The sequence below is a fragment of the Perna viridis genome, chromosome 6, assembly GCF_037379345.1.
Source record: "Perna viridis isolate PV_CMFRI_1.1 ecotype Kerala chromosome 6, ASM3737934v1, whole genome shotgun sequence".
Lineage (NCBI taxonomy): Eukaryota > Metazoa > Mollusca > Bivalvia > Mytilida > Mytilidae > Perna > Perna viridis.
The window spans coordinates 26,796,229-26,822,479 of record NC_142450.1 but is presented as its reverse complement, the minus strand read 5'-3'; the positions used below and the strand labels follow the sequence as shown (position 1 = coordinate 26,822,479).

Here is a 26,251-nt window from a genome sequence, read left to right as displayed (position 1 = left end):
TTTCCATTACCCAAATATAATTGTTTTAAGGGGCCAGTTTGAGATTTAGAGTGTGCATTCATTAAAGGCCTATAGAATGTGTATGCCTTTTTTTGGCTTTGATAGGTTAGTTGTCTAATGGCCACATTACCCAGTATTTTTGCTAGAATCTAAAAATTGAAGGATACAGGAGGAGGACACTAGTGTATAATGTTCAAGACTTCAAGACCTTCTGATGTGTCCAATAGTTCTACTACACCCATTCTGTGTGGCAAAAAAAAAAACAATGTTATTTGGAATGTTTATTTCATGAAGTCATGACTTTGGTGATGGCTGTTGATGAAAATTTCAATAGGGCACTTTATAAAGAGGGGCATGGGGGCACTCAGTTGGGGTAGAGGGACCTAGGTCATTGAGGGTGGGGAGCACCAACCCACCATTTATAACTACGGAGTCATTGTTTTCTGTTTTCACTTTCTTCAGTATATACACAAGTGAAAGAAAAGTAGCTTTTAGAGAGTTGTTAATTTTTTTTGTAGGAGATAAAAGCAAAGATACAAGTTGTTCTGATGAAAGTAAATCTCCTGACAAGAAAGGAAAGCATGATTATCATACCAGATCTAAAGGGAAGAAAATGACTAGCAGTCCTGAAGCCAAGAGGAGAAGAAATAATGAAACACCCTATGGTATGCCAACTATATTTTCATTGGTGGTTCCAGCAGGTGTTCCAATGGTTGGATCAGTCCCTACTTACGATGGAAAATTTGTTGATTCGGCAATATTTGGGCAAGATATGGACAATGATAGCCTTGGACCTTAATTTTTTTATTTTTTATTTGTTTTGGGTTGGGGGTGGTGGGGGGGGGGGGGGGTAATGCCCAATTTTAAAATCACTGGATCCTGTTTTCTTTGATTTTAGTAAAATAGCATGTCTTGATTAGTATATTATGATACTTCAACTTATGCAATTAATCATTCTCAAGATCACGAGGGTGGGAAGTCTTGGGTTAAATCATGGCCAAGTCACACCAAAGACTAAATTAGGACATAGAGGCTTCTCTGCCAATCACACAGTATTTATAGGGATGAGTTATGATTGGTTGGCTGCGTGTTGGAATGACGTTTCCAAGTGGGATGGCGTGCCTACCTGTGGGTTCTTGCTTCTATGAGCTAACACAATACATTTGTAAAGATATAGCCTAGTACAAAGCAGGTTCTGTTTGATTGGCCAATCCTTGTACTGAAATGCATGGAACATCTACAAAGGATGTTTTACCTTAATCAATCAATCAATCCAGATGACAATTGCTTGTGAAAAAAAGTCATGTTTCGTTGTGGACTTCTGTTTTATTTTTAGTTGACACTAAACTACAGTTCATTTTCATGACTTTCATACTTTTTTTTAAATAACAGTAACTTCACCACGACACTGCTTAGTATACAGATAAATGTCATGAGTAATTGGAGATGTGTAGGTAATTTATTCTGTAGGATATCTTGTACAAAGAGGTAAATGTTTTTTTCATAAATTTCAGATGAAAAAATAGATTATATCATTATAAAATGTATTTTTACATATGTAGGTATACCAGGTTACCGGTACTAAGTACCTTAGTATCTTAATGATTTCATTTGATTCCATGATATAAAAGGAATTAAACATTTCAGACATTAACAATTCTGCAAATGTGAATCCAGATGTAAGCAAAGATGGTAGCTACAAAAGTTCAATAACCAAATCAGGAAGACCATCATCACCAACATCGCCAGACCAGATTGATGCTGTATTAGTCAATCCTCCAAGTCCTGATGTTCCTGTGTTAGTCAGTGGTCCAGCCATGTCAGCCTCTATATGGGAAAATGTTGGAACACCTTCTACTAAAGGTATCTATCCGAACTCTGGTGTGGCGATTGTTACTTTGCACAGGTACAAATGATAAAACTTCTTTCCAGTGTATATTTTGCAATGTTTAATTTCATTGGATAACTGCCTATTATCAGTGTATTAATTCCATGATGATTCCCTCAATTTTCATTTGTATATGCTGAAATTATTATTTTGATATTTACAGTTATTTTAAACTGATGTAGTAGAACAGATATTGAAAATTATGATGTGTCAAATAAGAGCTTGATGCTTCCTAATGTTGCTACAGTTATTGATACAAAGGACTTCATACACTATTGGGAATTTCAAAGGCAGAGTAAACAGAAATGCTTATGGATATCGAAATATTATACTGGTCTTCATTAGAACCAAGTTTTCGTATTTCTTATTTGAAACATAATTTATTTCCTATATTTAAAAATATCTATTTTGACTAGTTGTAAATTGTTATGAATCAATTGTTAAGTAAAGACAATTGATAAAAATAGGCAATTCAACTGTAAAAGGTTGGGAAAAAAATATCCCAATGTAGTGTATTCTATAAAAGATTAATCTGTACATTTACACCACCTGTTTTAAATGACCTATATTTTTACCGTAATGTTAATGATATTGTGCTGTCAATTATACAGGAGTTATTGGACTTTGTAGAACTTGTACATGCTACACTATAGGAACACTTAGTGGACACATCTCAGATGCCACTTTACAGATTTTGTTAGATATTTGTAGGTATTTGGTTGATCATATTGTGTTGCCTTTTTGATTTGACATATTTTCAAGAGTAATGGTATGTTTTGCACTTCAAACTTTTTTTTTGTGGCAGCTTGGGACATATGGCTACAAGTTGCTTGTTTCTTTTTAATGTTTATTGGTTTTTCTTTGTGTTTGCATTAAATTATCATAGTTTTTGTTTCAGAGCATGTCTACAAAGACTGTGTTGTCATAGAAACAACAGAAGAACACAAGACAAGAATGTTGAATGAAGTTGATCATGCAGAATGTACTGAAGCCAAATCTCTGTCTGAAGAAAGTTTCATCAAAGTAGATACAGCAACTGAGGAGTTTGGTTCAAACCATGATGATAAAAATGACAATTTTAATACTGATTTTTCAAATAGTTTTCTGGACATTGATTTACCTTCCAATGACAATAGAAGACTGACTTCAAGTTTCCTCCATATTGATATTGATATGTTAAATGAAGGAAGTAATGGTGTAGATAAAAATGTTGATCCGCTAGAAACTGTTCCTGAGAAAAAAGAACTTTCTATACCTAAAATGAAAGTAAACGAAAACTCAGAAAATCAGAAACTTCTAAGTTTTGAAGTTGTGCAAGTACCGTCGGATTTAAAGGGAGATAACCACACTGATGTCAAAAGTAGAGATGGGTCTGTAAAAGATACAGGGGACCAACATTTTAATGGCGGGCAGGATGCTCAGTATGTGGTACCAAAGATCCCAGTTTGTATGAGTAAACTGAGTGGAAAAAATGAACACTCAAAAAGAAAAGATAAGCAAAGGGAAAAGAGAAAAAGTAAAACACCAGATAAACAACGGGTAAAGGAAAATATAGCCACTAGTTCTAAGAAAACTGTATTTGATGAGGTCAAGTCACAAACAGCAGCTATATCAGAGACAGAAAAGGACAAACATGTGGGTAAAAAGAACATAAAGGAAAATGAGAAAAATTCAATTGAAGTAAAACCATCATCAGTCGATAGAAGTAATGGAAAAGCTCTTCAAACAAGTTCTACTGGGCCATGCCATCAAAAGCCAATACAAAAATACATTATCCCAAGCAGGAGGTCTCAAAATCAGTCTGAAGAAAGTCAGGATGAAACAGTTAAGAAAAATGAAAGTATGGAGGATAAGTCTCAGCAGAAAAATGGTAGTGGCAAGAAGGACAACACTTGTGATTCAACTATCGAAAGAAGTAAGGAAATGGAATCAAAACCCAAGACAAGTGAAGTGTCAAAATGTCAAGAGGTGGAGGCTGAACCTGAAAACTTTCTTGAATTTGTTCAGAGGAAGAATGCACTTGGGCATATTGTCAATGCCAAGAAGTTGATCTTTGAGTTGGGTTACTTGAAGGATGTTCCTCAAAAGGATATTGAAGCTGCTGTGGTTGAACAATATAAAATTGCTACAAGGAAAAAGGTATGGAAAATATAATGACAAGTCTGAGTCTTCTTTCAAAATTTACATTCACTAAAATTAGAATAAATCAGCTCAGTACATGTTCTACAGACATCTTGTTGAACTAAATGTCGGGAAATTATTTATTTGTAAGGTCCAACAATATACTCTTTAATTCTGTTCCATAATGATACATATAAATTTAGTTTCATGGTTTTATGTTTTTTCGAGTCAGAAATTACATATTCAGTACAACAGATTTGAAAAGAATCACACTATGTGTAACTTCCGCTTCTTCCCAATAACTACATGTTACAATTGTTGTGATTGACCACAGGTATTTTCTTTTACCAATCATAAACTTCAATAGTTCAATAGTCATTTCATTGGCAAGTTCCAAGGAAAGTTAACCAGCCAACAGATTATTTAGTAAAACATCCCTTCACATCATACATTGAAAATATGTTTTCTACATTTTAAGAAGTTAAGCTTGAATATGTCAAGTGAATTTTGGCATAATGTGCACGATTTTATTGACTCGCAGTAAAGCATTGTTTATGATCTGCCATTTTAATTTCCGGTATTTTTCTTGTTTCATAATCTGGTGAAATGTAATTTTACTCTTAAAATATGAGTTCAAAAATGGAGTACTTATTTTGTTACTGTAAAGTACATGAACAACTTAAATGGGAGAGAATATTCGAAAAATGGAAAAGTTTTTGATAAATTTAAAAACAAATGAAAAAGAAAGGCAGAAGATAGTTAAATCCAAGAGAAAACAGATGATAGTACAGAAAAAAAAACCCCAAAAAATGTGGCTAGTTGAATTTGTATTTGGCTAGCAAGATCAATATTCCACTAGCCAGAATGGCAAGTTGGGTAAAAAAATGGTTTCTCACTTTGCAAGTGTAACCTTAACCATGTTAAAGGTTAGTAAATATTCCATTTCTGAAGTATGGTTGGCAATCAAAGTTGAAAACATGAACATATTTGACCAACAGATTTGTTTTCAGTCCAACAAAAATTTCCCAGTTGCCAGTCCAAATGTCTGGTATAAATGAGTCAAGAAGTTTCAAGATGTCTGTACTAAAAATTACTCCCCTGCAAAGCACAGGGCTATGTTAGTCTGGATAGAAAGAAACCAGTGATTTTGTTATTCTTTCTTGAAAACTGATTTGAACGATGTGTCATAGTTTTTCCTTCCTCTTCCATCTACACCAGACTTGACTTTTTATGAGCAGCTTGGCTGGTGTTTCTAGAAAAGCAGAGGATGCTTACCCTACCGGTGCACCTGGTCCATTCTACTAGTTTTTAGTGGAGTCCAAGTTGCTCATATACTTTTATTACTTTGTATGTATGATTTTAGTTACTTTATGTTCTTTGTTGTGTATGTCTGTTTTCCATGTCTGGTCTTTGTCCCTGGATTACGTTCTTTTGATTTCCGCTAGAATCTTGGTTTCCTTGTTTACTCTTTCAAAAGGGTCCCCTCTTCTTGGGTCTGGGAAGAAAACAATTGTGAACCAGAAAAACTAGGGCAAACTAAAATATTTGTGAATATTGCATGATTTTGAGATAATTCTGTGTTGGGAAACAGACTGCATTGAAAGATAAATTAACAATAACAAATTTACAGAAATATGAATAACAACTTGCTGTCAGTCCTGTGTTTTGTTAATTATGTAGGTAAAGTGTAACTATCGTGTTTTAAATGTTTCATGTTTCAGAAAACTGTCAGGTTTTCAAGGAAAATAATTTACTTATAGTTGGTTGTACTTTTTCAGGATCATTATTGGATAAAGCAAGCCAGGTACAATGCTGAACTGATTTTCTCACAAGGATGGATTAATGAGTAAGCAGCTTAAGTCAGATAAATAGATATTCTAAAACAATTCCACTTTTATATTTTTATTATACATGTAAATTGTGTACTATCAGTTTAAACTGCTGAATAAACAAGTCTATTATATTTGATAGCCATATTTTTTTCTCATAAGTATTCAAAATCATGAAAAATTCCAGGCTCAGAAGATTTCGTTCAGTTCACTTTTATTTCCAAAACCAAAGACAAAAAATACTATGAAGTAGTAATGTAACATAACCACTGTCCTGAGCGAAAGTTGTTTGTATGTGCTTATGGCATCGTGAAAGAGTAATCAAAGGAACCAAGGTTGTAGCGGAACTCAAAAGAATGTAATACAGGGACAAAGACCAGACATGGAAAACAGACACACACAACAAAGAACATAAAATAAGGAAAATACTGTATTTTCCGGACTATAATTTGAATTACCCAATTTTGACTCAAATCGATGAAAAAAACATAGATAAGTCGAATTTGGTAGACAAGTTGAGGGTCAGACGTGTGCATTTATATCATAGTTGTCTGTGGAGATCCAAGTTTAGGGGTTTGTTTTTTCAACAGCATGTTATTCCAGCAATATTACTAAGTATAAGATTTCTGAGTTAATTTTGTATCTGTTTTTGTTAAAGTGTACTTTGTCCACAAGTTTAATTATTTTTATTGAATGGCGTGTCAATGGCTCTGAAGCCATAGATCATCAGGAGTACGAAATAGTAAATATGTCAAATGTGGGCAGCCATGTGTAAAATAAGTGGGAAATTTGTTTGATGAATTGGTCATAATTGCGAGCGGTAATTAGTAAACAATATTACCTGGTATTACGAAATACAGTAAAAAAATAATTGTTACCAGCAAATTTGGTTACAATTAGCCATTATAATTTGAGCCATGTGCGAATGTGTTACGACATACCGTAAATGGGTGTAAATTTGCATATTAAAGGACCAAAAACTCCAAATCACTCCATAATGTTTTTCAAGTTAGAAAAAGAGTCTTGTTAATGTATCTTCTAGAGTTAATTTATATAGTTTAACGGTTTCAAAGTTTCAGAGTTTTATTAACATCATCATATTAATTCATAAAGGATAGCGGCAACCATCAATAATATTCAAATTAAATCGCCGGTTTGACTGTTGAAGTGATGGCTTTCCTTGATTGCAGTTCACCAGAAATTTTGAACTAAAGCAAACAAAAGTGAAGTAAACAAATCTAATGAAATGTATTGTTGAACATTTTTCTTGAAAAATCCTTAGATAAGTTGAGGCTGACACTTTGCTGAAAAAAAATTTCGACTTATAGTCCAGAAAATACGGTACATACAAAGTAACAAGAGTAAATGAGCAACTCAGACCTCACTAAGATCTGGGAACATGGACCAGGTGCACCGGTAGGGTTAGCAAAAAAATACAATAGTATTCATATTCCTGATAGCTTATTTTGTTCTGTTCACTACCTTTTATACAAGCTCCGAAACAGAGTCCAGAAAAACTGAATTATTGTAAGCAATGTTATCTGATTGTCAAATGATTTGAATAACGCTTGAGGATTTCGAAAGGCTAGTCTGCTGTGTGGGGCCCTTTATCAAGAAATTCATATCCAATCCAGTCCAAGACAAATTTTATATTATTAATTTGAGACGTATTAGTTGCGCCAATATCATATAATGATAAAATAATTACTTGGTTCAGAGTTGGATAAAAACAACATTTTTAAAACATGTACAATCCTTGCAGGAATTTACCACCTCTTGGAGGACGAAAAGACAAACATGCGGATAGAAAAAAGAAAAAACAAGAGAAGTAAGCATGTCAAATGATGAAAAAAAATATTAAATTGAAATATGGTTAAATATTTCTGTGTTTAGCTAAAGTAACAAAAAATTGACCACAAGCACTTCTCTAAACCTGATCAAACCTCTCTTACAATTGAATAATGATATAATTTTAAAATTTCTTACCATGAAAGAATTGCTATTTTAAAAGATGTCTTAGTTAATATTCTTCAAGTCTGTAATTCAAAATGGTTTCATAATAACTTTTTTTCAGACGTCAGGCAGGCTATTCAGAATACTCAAATAGATCAGAAGATGGAATGTGTAGAGATGTGAGATTAGAAACTAACCCAAACTTACAAGTTGTGAGAGAAAACTTTGGATACAAAGATAATCTTGAGAAACCTATGGAAGAAACTGAAAAAATTGAAAAGGAAGACAGTGAAGAGAATTCAAAGCAACCCAAAATAAAGAGTGCTGATGTAACTAATCCAACTTTGACAGGAATTACAGAAAATAACCAAAAGGAGGCTATAGAGTCCACTGGTCCGTCTAAACTAACGGATTACACTGGAATCCAAGGGAGATCATCAAGAATGAAATACATCAATGTAAGATTACAGACAAACCCAAATATGAACATTGTTACAGAAAATGCATCTGAAAAGGCCAAAGTTAAAAATGAAATTGAAGGTCATATTCAACAGTCAAAACAAAATGATAATCAAGGTCAGTCAAGGTCATCTAGAATGAAATATTCAGATGTTAGATTAGAGACCAATCCAAATTTGATGGTTGTGAGGGAAAATGCTGCAGAAAAGAAACAGGATATAAAACTTTTAAAGGGAGACCAAGAAACTGTTAATGAGGGAGACTCCAAGACTGTTTTAAAAACAAAAGTTGATGCATTTAAAAAAACAGTTGATTCATCGAAAGTTCAGAGCAGTAAAAATGTGGTAGTTTCTGCAAAATCAGAATCATTAAGCATTGAAAGTAAGTCAAAGATTTGTGTCATGAGACCACTGGAGAAACAATTATATGAAGAAACTATACAAAAGGATCCAATGGAGGAAAAGGTTATTGAAAATGCTATCATCGTTCAGGATCAGACGGAAAATAGTGATATATTAGTTGAAAAGCACCAACCTTTAACTGAAGTACTCAAATCATTCTGTGATGAAAATGGAACAAAAAGTTCAAATATAGCTAACCTTCCGAAGGAGACCAAGGTAGCCTCCATCAGTTATGCAGATGCTTTAAAATCGCCCAGGGAAAATGGAGAAAAATATGAGAAGAATGTTGAAATTGATGTGGAAACCTCTGAAAAAACAGATTCCACAGAGTCCTGTATCAGGAAGGAAGTTAGTGGCTTTCTCACCTCACTTTTGTCTCTTGTTGAAACTGAATATGAGAAGAAATATGAAAAAAACACCATGAACAATGGCCTGACTAATACTCAGAATAACAGTTCATGTAATGGATCAGTCAATGTGGTAATAAATTCAATTTTTGATGAAAAAAACTTTGCTGAAACATCTGAAGTAGTCAAGTCTGATGACAATGTGGAGATCGTAGTAAAAGGCAGTGAAAATATTAATGGAATATGTGCTACTGAAAGTGATAAGAGATCAAGTAGTGAACCAAAAAGGGAAGTAAATCCAGTTATAGCTGATGTTAAAGTTGAAACGCAAGGTGAAGGTTTCATTGTTAAAACTAAAATAGCAGAAAGAGGTTTTGAAGCTGAAGAAATACTAACAGTTCAAGAAAAAAGTGAATCTGGGAAAGGAAACTATCTGGCAAAATTGAATCTTGTACAGAAAAATACAGGTGTTAACATCAACTCAAATAGTGATGAAATCAGTCTAACTTTTGATTCTCATAAGAATGCCTTAGTGGGGAAAGATTTAGATGGTGGACAATCCAAAGAAAATATAAACAATATAGAACAAGGCACAATGATTCAGTCTCTTCAATCATATGATCAAAATGGAAACCCTGAAGTAGAGCCTTCAAAATTAAATAAAGCAGGTCCAATAGTTGAAAATAATGGAACTAAAGATGAAGAAAACATGGACATTATTAAGGCAGGTCAGACATTTGAAGAGGAGGCTCTTGCTTTAACTCGCAGTGTTCATGCAATCATTGCAGATGTTGCTGGCATGCAAATACAGACAAAATTAGAAAATGATTCTGTTGATATTTCCTTTGCCACACCTGATTTGATGAAAGTAACAAAGTACGATGATGCACCATGTAGGTGTGATGAAAGGAAAGACATGCTGGATGAGGAAGTCCTATCAGTTGGCTTATCTGCAAAAATAGACACTGAGTCTTTACTCACTGCCAGTGTTCAAGCCATTGTTGAGGATCAGTGTATAGCTCAGGCACAAGAAGAACTTGAGAAACTAGCTTTTGAAGCTGAGAGTATTGATGAAATGAAGCTAAAAAAAAACGTCGAAAGTGTTAACATTGTCAATAATCTTGGTATAGAGAAATTTGAGAAGCAGGAGAGCAGTTCTGTTCAAAATTCTATTAGTATTGATAAAACAAATGAAAAGGGTGTTGATGTTGAAAGCTTTACACATGTTTCTCAGAAAGTTGGTGAGAATGACATAGATGATATGAAGTCCGAGTCTATTTGTCAGTCTGATTTGGGGAAAAGAAGTAATGCTCTCTTAATGGATAAAAAACTGAATGATGAGATTGGAATAGATGTACAGACATCTAGCGAAGAATTAAATGAACAAGACATCAAATCCATAGAAAAAGATCTGAAAAATATTATAACTGAAATGGTTGCAAAGGAGAAATCAGTTGTACTTGATAATAGATCTCAGAATAGCTCTCCCACTGTAGAAGTTTTGTCATCAGGTGAGCAGGGGAATTCTGGAAGAATGACTCCTAATGGCAGGTTTTTTTTGCATGATGAGCGAAATACTGAATCATCTCCAGAACTATATGCAGATCAAATGAGCTCTGATATGGTACGCTCTTGTGAGTTTCTGTGTAAAGGATGTGGTCTAAGTGGAGCTGAATCTTTAGAGAGTTTGTCTTCGAAGTCTGACCATGGTGGACCTGCAAGGTCAAAAATTCATAAAAAACCAGTTGGTAATTCTAGGACACAAAAACCAAAGTTTCAGTATTCAAAGTCATATGAGTCTCCTTACAAACAAACTTTCAAGGACAGAAATTGGCAGGGTTCCTCCACGCCTGGTCGTTATGGTTACAGTCGACATGACAGCTGTAAACAGCCAACAGACAACTGGCACAGTTACAATTCTCCAAGACAATTCCGCTCTTTTACTTATGAATATCGTGGTCAGAAATCAGGTGGAAGAGGCACTCCTTCTGGCACCCCAAGAGGTAGTCATGGCAATACTCCAAAAAGTGGCTATCAAAGGCAAAATTATGAAACCTCTGATAGAAACAGGTTTCATAGTGGTAACTCAAAGCAGCAGACTTACAAAGGAAGTCCTGCTGTTGACAAACAGGCTGGCAGAAGTGATACAAAGAATAGAGAAAGTACTAAACCAAACAAGCCTAATCAATCAAAAAATACTAAAATGCAAGACAAAACCTTTAGATCCAAGCACTCTGATGTAAAATCCTGCATTGAGGAAGTCAGTTATAAAGTTAGTGCTACAACAGATGTTGAAAAATCAAAAAAGGATGGTGATTTAACTCGTTTGTCAAAAGACTTAAGAAGTTCCACAAGTTCTCAAAATCATGCTGCAAATACTCATGTAAAATCAGGAGGTCAAAACATTTCTAATAAAGAAAGTGATTCTATTGAAAAAGAGAAGACTGCTACTGGGCACAGTCATCAGTCAGTAGAAACAGGGGATCAGATGACTGCTAAGTCTGGTTCCCAGCAGTCTAAAAAAGTTGAGAGTAATGCTAAGGAACAAGCTCAGGGAACCAGTATAAGTGGATCTGGTCATCAGAAATCCAAACCAAAGAAGAAAAGGCGTAGTAATGCTAAATATAAATGGTAGACTGTAGTTGGATGTAAATATGAGTATTAACTAATGTTTTGTGTTGACATTTGAATATTCTTATCAGAAAAACTTGTCATCCAAATTATTTGCTCACCTGGCCAAAGACCATGTGAGCTATTGCCATCACTTGGCGTCCGCCGTCGTAGTTAACAATTATACAAAACTCTTCTCCTCTGACGCTACTTGACCAATTGAAACCAAACTTTGTATGAATGTTTCTTGGGGTATACTGCATAGAACTGGGGTGGGAATTTTTGATTTGTTGAAAAACATGGCTGCCGTTACTAAAAATAGAACATAGGGGTCAGATAGAAGTTTTTCACATATATCTCCTAATCCGTTAGGTTTAGCTGAATTCTGACACGTGTAAAAGTGTTCAGCATGATGAGATCTATCTCTGGTCAAATTCTGGTTTTAATCCGTTAAACCATGTTGGAGTTATTGCCCTTTTTCAACGATTTTTGCTAGTTTTAATGTTATTTCTTTCAAAAATCTTCTCTGACACTACTTGACCAATTGAAACCAAACTTGGTATGAGTGTTCCTTTGGGTATCCTGCATAGATCTTATGTGGGGATTTTTGATTTGTTGAAAAACATGGCCGCCATTACTAAAATTAGAACATAGGGGTCAGATAGTAGTTTTTCACATATATCTCCAAAACCGTTCAGTTTATCCAAATTCTTTCAATAGCTGAAATGATCCATATTATTATAACTCCAAACTTCTTAAGACTCCTTGTAAGAGTTATTGACCTTGAAAGGGGAAAAATGACTTTTTTTTAAAATGGTTTTCAGTCAATATCTTGAAAACTATGATAGATTAAAAGAAACTTTCAATTGTTGAAAAGATCTTGTGATAAGACCTACCAAAGACTTCTTGAGTCAAAATTGTTGGACAATTCTTGTTTAATTTATTGCCTTTGAAAGGCAAAATTCAACAAGGTGAGCGATTCAGGCTGCTGGGAGCCTTTTGTTCTTGTAAGATTATGTGCTCACAATATTTTGATGCAATTAAGAAAGCTATGACAATCATTTCTTAATAAATTTTATATTTCTGATATTTTTTATACAATTTATGTTATCACTGAAATCATTTAGAATTAAAGTTTAAAATCTCTTTTTTCCCTTTTCCCATTGGTTTTTGAAATAGATAGGCTACAGAAAGGAGTGGTTTGAATTATTTTCCGTTTTAAGATTATTTAATTGATTAAGATTTTCAACTTAATTGAGCGCGTTAAAATCTTTATTTCATTAGTAGAGGAAGGAGAAATAATGGAAATTGAGACCTAGACTGAGAGAGAATAGGTTCATCTCATAAACTTTGTAGAAAAAATTCGGGAAACTTAGATTAGATTTTTAATCACCGTCTGGTGTTTGAAAAGTCAAATGCATTCTTAACCATATGCTAAGTGTTTTCAGGCAATTAATCTTTTCATAAAATGATTGCTGTATAATTGATAGAAAAGTAAAAACTGCATTATTTTGCTTACATGTATATAAATGTACCAATAAAAAAGAATATAATTTTTTACTCAAGTTATATTCTGTATGTTAAGATAACTCTCCTGTAAAATTAAAATTGATTTGCCCTTTTCACCATGTTATGGAAATATTAAGTATGTTGCTGTATATAGATTTTGAATGAAAACTCTCAATTTCTTTTTTTTCATTTACAATGTATGTTACTGGTGCTATTATTATTGAAGGTGCTCATAGTGTTGTGTATTTTTACAGTTTAAAGCAGAAGGCATTATTATTCTTTTAAATATGTGTATAAATGTATAGTTCTTATTACCTTGTCTGTCTGTTCACATTTTTTGTAAGCAAAACTGACATGTACACTTCTTCAGACGTTTAGGTTTCCAGCACACACGATGCCTAAACGCACACTAAATGCTCACCAAATGCATGATAAATGAATGCTGTCAGCATGCATTTAAACACACGGTACACTAACACTTATAGCGTGTTTTTAAAAGAACTATGAAAAATAATATTAATGAAGAAGAATAAAATCAAAAATATAATTAATGAAAATACATAAAAAAAAATGATAGCAAAAAATATAAAAATAACAGTTGAATAAAGGAAATAATGAATGTACAAAAATAAACAAATGCTCCTATCATGCATTTAAACATATGCTCCCAGCGTGCATTTAACAAACACTTCTATGGTACAGTTAATCAAACGCAAAGCAATGTGTTAACGCACCTTAAACAGAGTTAGAAATAGTAGCCTGCTTGCCAGCCCGAGACTGGCTATATTTTGGCAGGGCTGGTTGATTGTAGCAAAAATCTATTTAGCCATATAGTAAATATATTGAAAATTTGTACTCAGGACTGGATAGAATTTGAGTTTCCTACCCTGACATGAACAATGCATGTGAATGTTTCAAGGAGCGTATATGTAGCTCATTTGATTGTTCAGCTTTTAGGGCTTTCTTTACATTAGCATGCATGCAATCACAGTTTTTGTCTTATTTTTTTTTTTTGGAAAAGGAAACCATGAATTTTTTTTTAAAATGATTGTATTTTTCTTTCATTCTTATTTAACATTAGAAATGGTAGCATGTAATATTGCATGAAGTCATGTATGTGGTATCATGTTCTATAAATGTGTCATTACTCTGGTGCTGCAGATTACACAAAGTGAAGTTGAAAGAGAGAATGAAAAAAATTGTATCTAAATTAATTTATATGGAAGAGTAATCGTTCCTCATCCTTTATAAATATGGCCTTTGTTTCATGCATGACTTAAGTACAGAAATAAGTATTAGTGTTTTGTTGATATAATTTCTTGTTTTTTTATCACATTCTACAGGAGTAGATCTATTTAAGTTTCTTGTCCTTATTTGGCTCAGGGTCTAATCTAGTAGGAGATCCTTGTTTTGTGCTCACTTCTCCCATTTGTCTTTGACAGGGAGAAGTTTTTTTAATAGATTACATAACAGGGAAAAGTTTTTGTAATAAATTACATAGACTTAAATGTCACTATTATTATTTTTCAAACTGAATTAATTTACTAAAACTTCTCCTTGTCATCTATGTGGTAATATCAGATCATAATTTTATGCACACTATTTACATTGTATATATTTAAGTTGTAACAACTCAGTTACTTTTTATTGGTTTTATATAACACCCTTAATATAACATGTGTAATGTAAGGTAACATAAGATAATAAGTTGAAGATTTAAGGATGTTTAAACTAAGGATTTACTTCATCATTTAGGGTTATATGTGTTGGTATGATAATTTTTATTTCATGTAATACATTGAAATATTCATTAACAAATCTTTTATGTACCAAAATCTAAAAGGTCTTAGAAGAAATGTATAATATTCATATGATAGACTTAGTCAAAATAAAAGTTTTGTGTAAAAACACTAGAGTAATTCCAAACATATTGATTAAAGAATATTTTGCTTCCCAAAATTTCCTAATTTAGTTGTTGAAATGGTGGAAACACAAGTTTATTTTCTTTTTTTGTCATAGAAGTTAACATTTTTATTGTATTCTCAGGCATTTTGTACCAGTATATCATTTACAGCAAGTAAAATGTTTAACATCTGGGAGTTGGTCTTTCTTTGATTGAATGGCCATTAACTAATGAAATGTCTTGGGTAATTAACAGATCAATTGTCAAGGAGTCTTAAACTATCAATTATTCCATAGGTATTTGAATCTACCTCTTATAGAAAGTTTGTAAATTGGTGAGTTTATATCCAAAGCAGTTTATAATGTAAAGGTAGACCAAAAAAGTGTGTATTTCCTGGTTAGCTATTTACTCGCTGTAACAACCAAAGATATTCTACTCAATCATAAACCTTTTTTTGTTATTATTTTTTTTTGTTTACATATATGTTTACTTTAAGTTGATTAAAATTTACAAGTTTGCTCTGCTTTGTAAATTCTGCCTTGGTTTTTATAGTAGACAAAATATATATATATTCTTCCATGACCTGATGCATTTAAATGAAAAGCTTGAGAACACCTTTGAATTTTTAGGTCATTGTCAAAGATCAGTCACATATATGTACCCCACCCCACATGAAATGTTCTATAACTCCTACAAAATGTGATGAATAAATAATCTGAAGCATCTAAGCATCTTCACAATACATCTATCCAGAAACAGAGGCAACAGACATTTTCAAACCAGGTACATGCAGAGTTCAGATTCATTATTACATTTCTACTAATTTTACCACAAATTTTCCTTGGACTTACAAACCTATTTATCTAGACAAAATTTTAAAGCATAGCATCCCCTAGATACGAGAAAGTTACATTAGTTTTATATAAACTAAATCCAAAACTGAGTTAACTTTCGCAGTGTTGTTTTTATCAATTGTGAAAAGTACTAAAATGAAGTGGAGATAATCCCCATGTATTAAAAGTGAACACTATTCAAACTGACATTCTGGCCAATAAAAAGACAGTATTGACCATGACACAATAAGTGATTTAAACTGTAAATAATTAGACCATATTTATCACTGCAGAATTGATTAAAAAAAAAACATGGCACTTATATTATTATATCTTTCTCATGTTTGGAGATGCCTCGACATTTTTTTATAGATAAACATGTTTGTCTACAGTCAGAGGGATATTTAGCCAATATATGTTAAAAGATAACGAACCTAAATACCAACAGGAATAGATATCAACCATTTCATTATCAGTTTGTTGTAGGATAATAAACTGGTACATTAAAATCTGGTGGTAAACAATATAAATCCAGAGAATTAGCACTCATAAAAGCTGCAACCACACTTCATAGTATTTTTAACCAAGTATTATATATACCTATCTGAAAGACTAAATTTTCTCGTCCTTAATACTTTTTTTTAAATTCAGGATTGATTTATTTTGAATGCATCCGGTCATTTGCTTACAACAAAAATTACGGAAAACAAGACTGGTATTGCTTTTTTAGATCTGCATCCATGTTGAGGTTTTCAGTTTAATATGAAGCAGTCAGTCATATCTGCATTTGCATCACTACATCACAATTCATATGTTTCATGTAAATGCCTCTACAAAGACCGTCTATTAACTGAAATTTCTTTGTAAGGTTTGAATGTTCTGTTGTCTGATTACTTTGTAGGTCAATTTATCATGAACTGCTCATGCTAAGTCGTTTCTAGTACATAGTTGAATAATTAACACTACAGTACTACAATACATGATTTATGCATGTGTCCCTGCAGTCAGTGATAGTCGCTATCATAAAATTCACATTTTGTTTTCATAATTTACCTTCTTTATTATTCATCATATCTAATCTTTTATTCCATCATGGGCTAGTGTTGTATCTCATATCTCAGATATTGTCACTACAGAAGAATGCTTTCTTTTTGATAAAGAAAAATAAAACTTGACAGTTTGAAACAAAACAGTTTATTAAATAAAATCATTAAACATGTAAATATCTCAGCAGTTTTACAATTCCTTGACACTTAAAACTGGACGGTAGTCAAAATATAGAAATATAATCAACCATTGTCATAAAAATATAAACAACAAATATCAATAAATACACATTTAAATATAGCATTCATCAGTGAGAAAAAAAAACATACAATAAAAGAAAAAAAATATCACATCTTATCAACAAGGATGGAAGGTTTATATTATTGTCCTTAGCAGTTTAAAAATTCTTTAATGTTCCAATATTGCTGATAACAGAATGTTTTCATGTTTCCTTAAATGTCTTGAAACAATATTTCTAAAATTATTGCATCATTTGTACAAATGCCAATTCATAAAATTGTGGCAGTTATATATTATAAGTGAAACATTCAAAGAATACTAGTCTTAAGTCAGATCGAGAAAATGTGTGCAAAATTTCTTCCTAGCATCAAATCAAGTTCTCTTACATAATCATTAATCCATAATTTCCTGCCATTTCAGTCACAGTAATCTAGAAGTAAAGTGATAAAAAAAAAAATCACACAATTTTTTAAACTTCAATAATCTTTATACTGATAAATCAATAATTCCTTATAGTAGCAGAAAGTCCTCTAAGAGCCCATCTGTATGCAGAAATGCCCTCTTTCTTTACATCCATTTCAAAAATTGGCTCTCGGGCAGCAATCCTTGAGGCATACACAGGACAAGAATAAACCTCGGCCATTTTGGATGGATCTTGTTGGTTGGCTTTGTCTGTGATTTGACAACATGTGAGGTGCACCACAGGGAGTGCTACACAAGCCTGTTTAGGTGGAGAATCCATTAGTTCTAGTACTGTTTTATCCCATGCACAACCCCATAAATGGATGCCATATGCATACATTCCTTCTACTGGTGGCTCTCTTATCTGCAAAAAGTTTGAAAATATCATTATAGTTTAACCTTTTCATGCAATTTTGCATGGAACCAACAAATGCTATTTATTTCTGAACGATGTGTATATAAATCGGAGAACAGCAAACAATGACAACCTTATTCAAGCAGACAGACAGACAAGACCAATATAGTAAAGCCCACTTCTACTGGTATTACTCTTTACTTATGACATACTTACATGCCCAACATCTCTAGGTGTGATATCAGAGTTGATAACAATTTGGTCAAAGTATCCTGATCTATCTCCACAATGGTTCCTTATATAATCCTGTTTCAGTATGGCTATCAGGGCCTGAGGTCTGAAGAACTGGCCCAAGGTCCATACAGGTACCTTAGATCTTGGCTGCAAAAAAAAAAAGAGAAATGGTGTATTAATATGTATACAATTTGAATAGTTTGGATCTAAATAGACTTATTCCACTCATTGTTTTCATTCTTTACATTCTTTACAAGATCTGAAAAGTTGCTATCATGCCAGGTTTGTATGTATGAACAAAAACTTAAAACCAGAACTATAAATAAACAAAAGAAATGATTTCCTGAATATTTTCTGATTTTGGCTGTAACAAACCATTCTTTCCTCAATAAAATATCTCGAACAAACATACCAGGCCAATTAATTTCTCCAGTGCCATACTCCTGGCTAGCAGTCCATCTCGATCCTTATCTCCACTAAGCCAAGCGGCTACAGACATTGTGAGAGGTGGGGCAGCACTACCAGCCATCTGACACCATGTCTGTGGAATACGCATGTGGTATAGATCATCAGCAGCTGACACTATCTGTTCTGATAAATTATCACCGAAGCTCTCTGTTTCACATGCATTCTTGATTGCCTGTAACATATAAATTAGAAAATTTCACTTAACAATGAAACTTTTCTAGGTACTAAAACTACAACATACATCTCTAAAAATGTCACTGAATTTTAATATAAATTCAAAGTACTGCTAATGGAATACAATATTTTATAGCAGCTGTCATTAAAAAACAATCAACAGGAGTTTTGAGATGAACAAAATAAGCATTTGCAAATACATTAATAACTGAACACATTTTCCCTACGAAACTTAAAATACACATATTGACTTGTCATATAAATGAACATTCAATGTCAGATTTTCAGAGTTTGAAAACTTTAATTACTTCCCTTGTCACAATATTTCTCGGAAATGTGAATAATACAATAAAAACTTACAGTCAGTGTGTTCTTAATCTCTAATCCTAGCGCTGACATAATTTCAATTTCTTTCATGATAAATGTATTAATGTTAGGGAACTCAGGAACTTTTGTTGGTTCTCCAAGCCTTACAGTTTCACTGGCTTTCTTGATTCTCTCCAAAACAAAGTCCTGTAGAATTACATGTAATTAGTCATGAAATAACTTTGTAATGATTGACAATCTATTACAAGTATTGAACATTGTACCAGAATTATAAACCAGACTAACAAACCAGATTTTGATTCTATAATCAACAGAGATAAGAAAATAAGGCAACGTGTGTAATAATTTGATTTGTCACGTAATAATTTTCATTTGTCAAATAAATGCAGCCAGCCATGAACTTTCTAGTGCTTAAATAAATGAAACCGAAATGAAATGGTCATACCTTGGTTAGTATTTTTGGCACTTTCTGTAGAAGACTGTTACAGATTTCCCACAATTCCACATCTTTTCTCAGTTTGAGTAGGGAGAAGCTAGCTGTTGAGAATACTCCCATGTTTACTACACAAGGATTGTTGCTGTATTTGCTCACTCCAGCTAGTGCTGGACCTAAAGAAGATAAAGTGACAGAGTAAATACAAATGTAATGATAGATATTAATTAAATATTCAGTCTTAAGACTGAAAAAACATTGACTGTAATCATAAAGACTGAATTTTGTTCCTTTAACACAGCAAAATCTGGAAAGCAAAGATACTATACAGTAACATTTTGTCAACTCAATTAACCACTGGAGCATATCTACTCCACATAGCAATTTCTATATCTGCTTACTGCTATTACACATTAAAATGGTGCACTTAACTGTTTTGGACAAGTGAAGTAGATGCATGAGTAGGATGTACTGATGTCAGAACAAATGTATATATGATAATAACTGATGAAGTGATGCCTTTAATTTCCACTTCTGCATTCATTGACATCAATATACTCTATACACATATCAAGGATGTACTAACCATCAAAAGGTGTGGGTGGTCTTGGGAACATCTTGTGTTGAAGACTCTTTGATGATGGCATGGCATCAAATACTTTGTTAAGTCTGGTAAAAACATACTGGTCATCTCCAAGTAGTGTCTAAAATAGAAAGAATATTTTAAATATGCTAATCAGAAGTCACTGTAAAATGTAATAAGCAATAATATTGTTGCAAAGCCTTGAAACAATTCTAAGTACACTTTTTTCTATCTGCTTAATTGTGGTAATCACTAAGGTCCTTACACAATAATTTTTTTAAAGGATGTAGGAAAAGTCTTTGACAAAATAGTGAATAAATTCAGTTCATTTTAGTAGAAGAAATGTGAATGAACCCCATTTTTATACAGAACATAGAAAATTATTGTTATTTCAATAAGATAAATAATCATTTTGTTATTTTCACACATCAAGCTATTTTCTGTTAATTATCAGTATCTTACTGGCCTCAAACGTAAGAACTTTTGTTATTCAAAGCATAAACAATTATGAAATAAAAACTTTTCCCCCCAGAAGTCACTATCAATTGCAATGTAAATTAAAAAAAAAATATTGGTTTTGTGCAAGGGGAGTTAACTAATTAGTCAAGAAAAGACAACTGTTGTATAAAGCAATATTCATGTGCAATTTTTTTGTCTAAATTGTCACAAAAATGGATGAAAATCATGTTACATGTAAATTTTCATCTAAAATAAAAAGATCACCATTTTGCACACAATTACATATCTGATTAATTGTTCTTGGTAAATATGTCTTAATACATGTAGTGCTTTTCAAAAGACAGTACTGAAAGGTCCTATATACATGTATCCCTTCCAAATTTCTGCAGGAAGATGTTCTATTTTCTACACAACAGTTGCCTTTAAAGTAAGTGGATCACACAACACACTCAGATTATTTAACTATCATCATACCGGGCATCCTTCATCCTGAGGGTAACAGTGAAATAAAATAAAGTGATGTTTTAGTAAAGGATTCAAACTGACATTCTTAGAAGGAGTGCTATACATAATCAGACTGCTCTAGGAATGTATTAATGGTCAGATCAAATGTTTCTGCAAATAAGGAATCAACAATGAAGGTTGCTTTACAGTTAAAACTACTTCCTTGTTCCACAAAAGAAAACCTTTGAAAGCACAAAGCTGAGAAATCAGGCCAAAATTGGTCTAAATCTAATCCTACTCTGAACTGATTAAATTGTTTTCATTACTTTTTTATTATCTCCTTTCTTCACAACATCAATCTTGGAGGAGGAATTGTTTTCTTTCTTGTGATATCTAACTAAATTTTTAACACCATCTGCAGGGCAGAACATTGATCAGCAGATTGCTACATATCTTGCAAATAATTTAAGAAGAATTTCTTTCTGCACAAAAGGTTTTCTTTTAGTGTAGATGAAATGGCCAAGTAGTTCTGATCACATTGCATCAGTAATTTCAATGTATGCAATACGCGTTTGGTAAATCATTCCAAAATGGATATGAGTATCTTAATTAGTACATTCACAGTGTCTGGCAAACATTAATTTACAGGACATTATTAACATATTCCTAGAACAATCTATTTAGAATAGTAAAAATTGTGTAGGCCAGTGCTGCATTAGTGTTTTCTTCAACTGGATGGTCAACTGGGGCATTAGAAGTTACCATCATTTCTATGCTAGATAAACGCTACTTAACATTTCAAATATAATGTACATATCGAACAAACCTAACTCTAAACATGAACAAGAAATAGAGAAAACTATAGAACTCTAAAAGTAACCCAAAGATAATATAGAAACCATTATAGTTTATTTTTTTGTTAATATTATAGAATAGTAAAAGATTCAACTTTTTGTTGTTTTTTTTTTCTAATCAATATCTAGTGAAACAAATGATGTTATTTTATTATTAGGATTTTTTCATATAGGTACCTGGAAATCTTTAGGTTTATTGGAAATCTGTTGATAAATATATTCTTTTTTCAGTATTAATGAATTAAAGACTTAACAAAAACAGCATCCCAAATATCAATCTGCTCCAGAACTCTTATTTTCAGGAGGTATTCATCAATTTAAAAAAGAATGTGAGGAAAAGTGAACAATACGTTGTTAAAAAGTACAATCTGCCATTAGATCCTCAGCCATGAATGAAAGTATATTTATGTGCAAAGCATAAATATTTTTATAAATATACTAAAATATAGTTTTAAATAAATGGGATGTAGCATAGAAGCAAGACTATATTGGTTTTCTATACACGAGAAAAATGAAAACAAAACAAGAGAAATATTGACCATCAAATCGTGTACAATAATATCCTTCATATGCAGGGGTGTATTGATAAGCTGAAAACATAATAGGAAAACTACAACAGTTACATATAAATAGATTTATAAAATGATGTGTAATGGATGTTGCATATTAGAGGCATTAAAATTCAAAGCTTTCTTCCTTTTTTTTTTAAATTTTAACAATCTACTGTTACATAAAGCAAAATATAATTTTCTTGCTTTGTAATAAACCTTTATTAAAAAGTCAATCTTAAACATTGCCCTTGAGATTTGTATTCTTACATTATCCTGTAGACATAAAGTATACTACAGCAACTGAAAGCACCTTCATAATTTGGAGTTGTAACTTATTTCCTAACTAAATGAACTATTTTGATTTGGATATTAATCAGATACGGTTATGGTTGTGTATTATAAGTGTCTGATTGAAGATGACGGTTTTAATACTACCATTGCCAATTATAACATCATTTCATCCTTTTCTTCACAGAAATTAAACCTCAAATCAATTCCCTTAAAAATAAAGGTCATTTTTTTCCCTTTCCCTACAAATTTTGAATACGTTGTAGTGGCAATAGTCAGAATCATGGCATCAAGCTTTAAAAAAATGTGTGAACAATGAAATGTGGTTTGCACTGAAACAAAGGTCTACGATAGAGGCTGATTGTAAATTCATTCTCCAGAAAGTCTGTTCAATTGGCCTTGAACAGTATTTAGCTGACTCTAATAAAAACAATAATAAGTTTAAAATACACTGCTTAATAAATACAGGGTTTAAATATATTTTTTGCCTGTTGCAGTTATTATTTACATTTCATCGGAAATTTATAAGTCATGGCCATGGTTGGTAATGTTGTAAACTGATACACATAAGGCATTGCTTGCAAATTAGTTAGAGGTGTATTTTTAACATGCTGTTGCAGATGATGTGCAGTAATGACTTTTAAAGTTAACTACTGCCTACCTCGACACTAGGATGAATGTGACAGCCCTCTGGAACATCCAGGGTATGAGGACTTATGTTGTACTCCAGGGCCTGAATCAGAGTGTTCAGTCGTACATTAGGGTTGAAAAATGCTGTCGGGTGCTTGTACTTCACTGTAACGAAGAAGTATAATAGGTGTCTCAAATTAAAGGGAAAAACTCAGAACTAAGGGTGACAAAAATCCAGGAAGCATAATTGTTTATTTATAAATAATACAAAAAAAATAAAAGAATTTAATTAAGATCAAAGAAAAGTTAACAGGAAATACTGTTATCCACACCTCTCTCCAAAATTAAGACGACTTTTATTAATGCAATCCTGAAATGACACCCCTGTTTCATCTGAGGTCAAACTTACATCTCCTCTCCTCAAAGTCCTTCTTGACAGCATTAGGAGACAACCAGTAGTCTACAAGGGCACATACTGCCTGCTGGTCGTAGGAATCATTTATATGACTTCCATATATAATCTGAAAGAAAAAAATTTAAAGTGCAAAAATAGATATAATAAAAAAAAATACCTGAAAGAGCAACACATGTAAATTTAGGATCGATGTTCACATCAATCAAAAGATTACTATATGTTTAAAACTTGGCAAAAGCAAAGAACTTGACCCTCCTAAATTGTTTTTCAGTGAAAAACAGTTAAAATTATCAAGATTTTGCAGCAAATTATTGACATACATTGAAAATATCCCTGTACCTGGTGTATCAATGTCTATGGTCTGTCTCAAAAATGTAAATTTTCTTGTGGAAATTTTGGATAGAACAAATGCAGGTATTAAAATTTTCTAAACCATGAAAATGATGGATACAAACAAATTAAAAGACGTTATTCAGTGTGTTTTTTCTTATTTTGATTTCTTTTCCCACAAAACTCACCTCACTAAGCATAAATCTGAGACCAGTCCATGATGTTGATCTAGATAACTGTGAACCATCAGGAGCAACACAACTCAAAGGGTCTTTAAACTCAGCTATCATCATTGACAGGGATTCCTGTATTGGTATGAGAAACACATTTAGTAAATTTATAATTTATTGGCCTATCTCTACAGTTAAACCTTCCATAACCAAATAACATATGAAGCAAGCATTGCCACACAAAAAGGCTTTAGCTATCATTTCAAAACCACAAATACTGAAATACTTACTCAAAAAAGGGTTAAAAAATGAACTCAATAATAAGAACCGAAGTTCGGACTGTAAGCAAGGATTTATTATGGAATTCTTTTGTTATCAGTATCTATAAAGTATTGTGTCAATTTCCTATCATGCCAATATTAGCTTGTCATATAAATAAAATGAACACAATACAAAACCCTAAACACGATGCTTGACAGATGAACTTTACATTCAAATTCAGTTTTTATCAACTATGTAATCACAGGAAGAAAATCTCAAGAACTTACCACCAATTCAGAGTAGCCAATCTTGGCAAAGTCCTGAGGACTATTCCATCCGGACAGACCAAATCGAGCCCTGAGCTGAAGGGCAGCATGGATATAACACAGGTTGTGTAACATTGGAGCCCATTCTGGTCTTGAGGACTGTTTCAAAATGTCAGACTCAAAACTACTGAATGACCTTATCAAGCTATCCTTCATTACCTATTTATAACAATAGAATCATTATATTATAGGCACTAGTAGGGGTAGGCAAGCTTTTTTTTATTATAATTTTTATTATTTTTTTTATTTTTTGGGAGGACTTGTATATTTCCAATAATATAACAAAAAAGCATTGCAATAAAAAGCAAATACATGTGTATATCAATTATTTGATAACAACAAGAATACTCTGATATACACTAAAGAATGGTATTAGATCTCAAATTTTGATAATTTTCATTCATCATACATGTATATTAATTTCAAACAGTTAAGGAAATTATAATAAAAAAACAACAATATTTATGGTAGTTCATTTGAATATTGATGTTGTTAATGAATCTTATCTTAGACTTATAAAAAGTAAAAAAAACTTAATTTAAAATTCTACTTAAACCTACTCTAGGTGAATCAATGACACATTTGACAGAGTTTTGTAACATCCTGGTAGGTATAAAATCAGGTTTATTTCTACATGTAATCCAGACTCTGAAGCTAGGGTCAGGTTTGGTATTCTCTGTCATCATGGTCTCTAAATTTTTCAACACATTGGGTGCATTGTGGGCATTGTTCAATAGTACCCATGACCCCTAAAAATAAATGAAATAAAAACAATTAAAAATTTATTTCAAATTTCTCTTTCCTCCCAAGATTTTTCATGAACTGTCATGTTTTTCTATTTCTCTTTTTTCCATAAGCAAACTTCATGTATTAAGTGACCATTCTTTTATAAAACTCATAAAAGGTTTCATGTAAAACATTACACATCTGTTATCTTATTGTAAGTATTTACCTTGCCTATTGTCATATAATAAACATAATGATGTAGACCTAGGGTAAGGGACACAACTCTTACAAATCATTGGGACATTTGTATTCAGCATTTGACATCAATCTCATGTAAGCATAAAAGTAACTTGGATTGATTTCACTCTCTTTCAAATGAAAGTTTGACAGTCTTTGGTGAAACTGAATATGATACAAACATATCACAGATTTCAGGAGTTATGTCCCTTACTCTAGGTCTACCTCATTAATCTATTACTGCATTTGCACTCTACAATATAATGCACAAGGCTGGCAGAGAGTTTAATATAGCACATTTAACCATTCAGATTATAGAAATGTAGTCTGAAACAAAATGCAGTGCCAGATTCTCTTTCTTTCATGGCTATTAATCTTTATATG

The 26,251-nt window shown here is 32.4% G+C and overlaps 2 protein-coding genes across 4 annotated transcripts in view; one reads left to right on the top strand and one right to left on the bottom strand.

The window, feature by feature from the left end:
* LOC148614291 (uncharacterized) overlaps nucleotides 1-15,537 on the top strand; it is a 45,823-nt gene extending 30,286 nt beyond the window's left edge. For 2 of the 3 annotated variants that reach the window (XM_088588347.1, XM_088588348.1), the window contains exons 3-8: nucleotides 519-665; nucleotides 1,648-1,863; nucleotides 2,775-4,027; nucleotides 5,788-5,855; nucleotides 7,601-7,666; nucleotides 7,913-15,537. In XM_088588347.1, coding sequence (XP_088444473.1) covers nucleotides 519-665; nucleotides 1,648-1,863; nucleotides 2,775-4,027; nucleotides 5,788-5,855; nucleotides 7,601-7,666; nucleotides 7,913-11,633 — 5,471 coding nt within the window. In that variant the 3' untranslated portion in view covers nucleotides 11,634-15,537. The remainder of the gene's footprint in view (nucleotides 1-518; nucleotides 666-1,647; nucleotides 1,864-2,774; nucleotides 4,028-5,787; nucleotides 5,856-7,600; nucleotides 7,667-7,912) is intronic. The other variant, XM_088588346.1, reaches the window with a different exon arrangement.
* Nucleotides 15,538-17,028: 1,491 nt separating this feature from the next.
* Nucleotides 17,029-26,251, bottom strand: part of LOC148614290 (uncharacterized) — a 91,656-nt gene continuing 82,433 nt past the window's right edge. The window contains exons 94-105 of the mRNA XM_088588342.1: nucleotides 25,465-25,653; nucleotides 24,866-25,063; nucleotides 24,336-24,452; nucleotides 23,812-23,923; nucleotides 23,434-23,567; nucleotides 22,473-22,523; nucleotides 20,180-20,297; nucleotides 19,606-19,769; nucleotides 19,194-19,346; nucleotides 18,604-18,831; nucleotides 18,174-18,338; nucleotides 17,029-17,966 (exon numbers count right to left, since the gene is read on the bottom strand). Coding sequence (XP_088444468.1) covers nucleotides 17,640-17,966; nucleotides 18,174-18,338; nucleotides 18,604-18,831; nucleotides 19,194-19,346; nucleotides 19,606-19,769; nucleotides 20,180-20,297; nucleotides 22,473-22,523; nucleotides 23,434-23,567; nucleotides 23,812-23,923; nucleotides 24,336-24,452; nucleotides 24,866-25,063; nucleotides 25,465-25,653 — 1,956 coding nt within the window. The 3' untranslated portion in view covers nucleotides 17,029-17,639. The remainder of the gene's footprint in view (nucleotides 17,967-18,173; nucleotides 18,339-18,603; nucleotides 18,832-19,193; nucleotides 19,347-19,605; nucleotides 19,770-20,179; nucleotides 20,298-22,472; nucleotides 22,524-23,433; nucleotides 23,568-23,811; nucleotides 23,924-24,335; nucleotides 24,453-24,865; nucleotides 25,064-25,464; nucleotides 25,654-26,251) is intronic.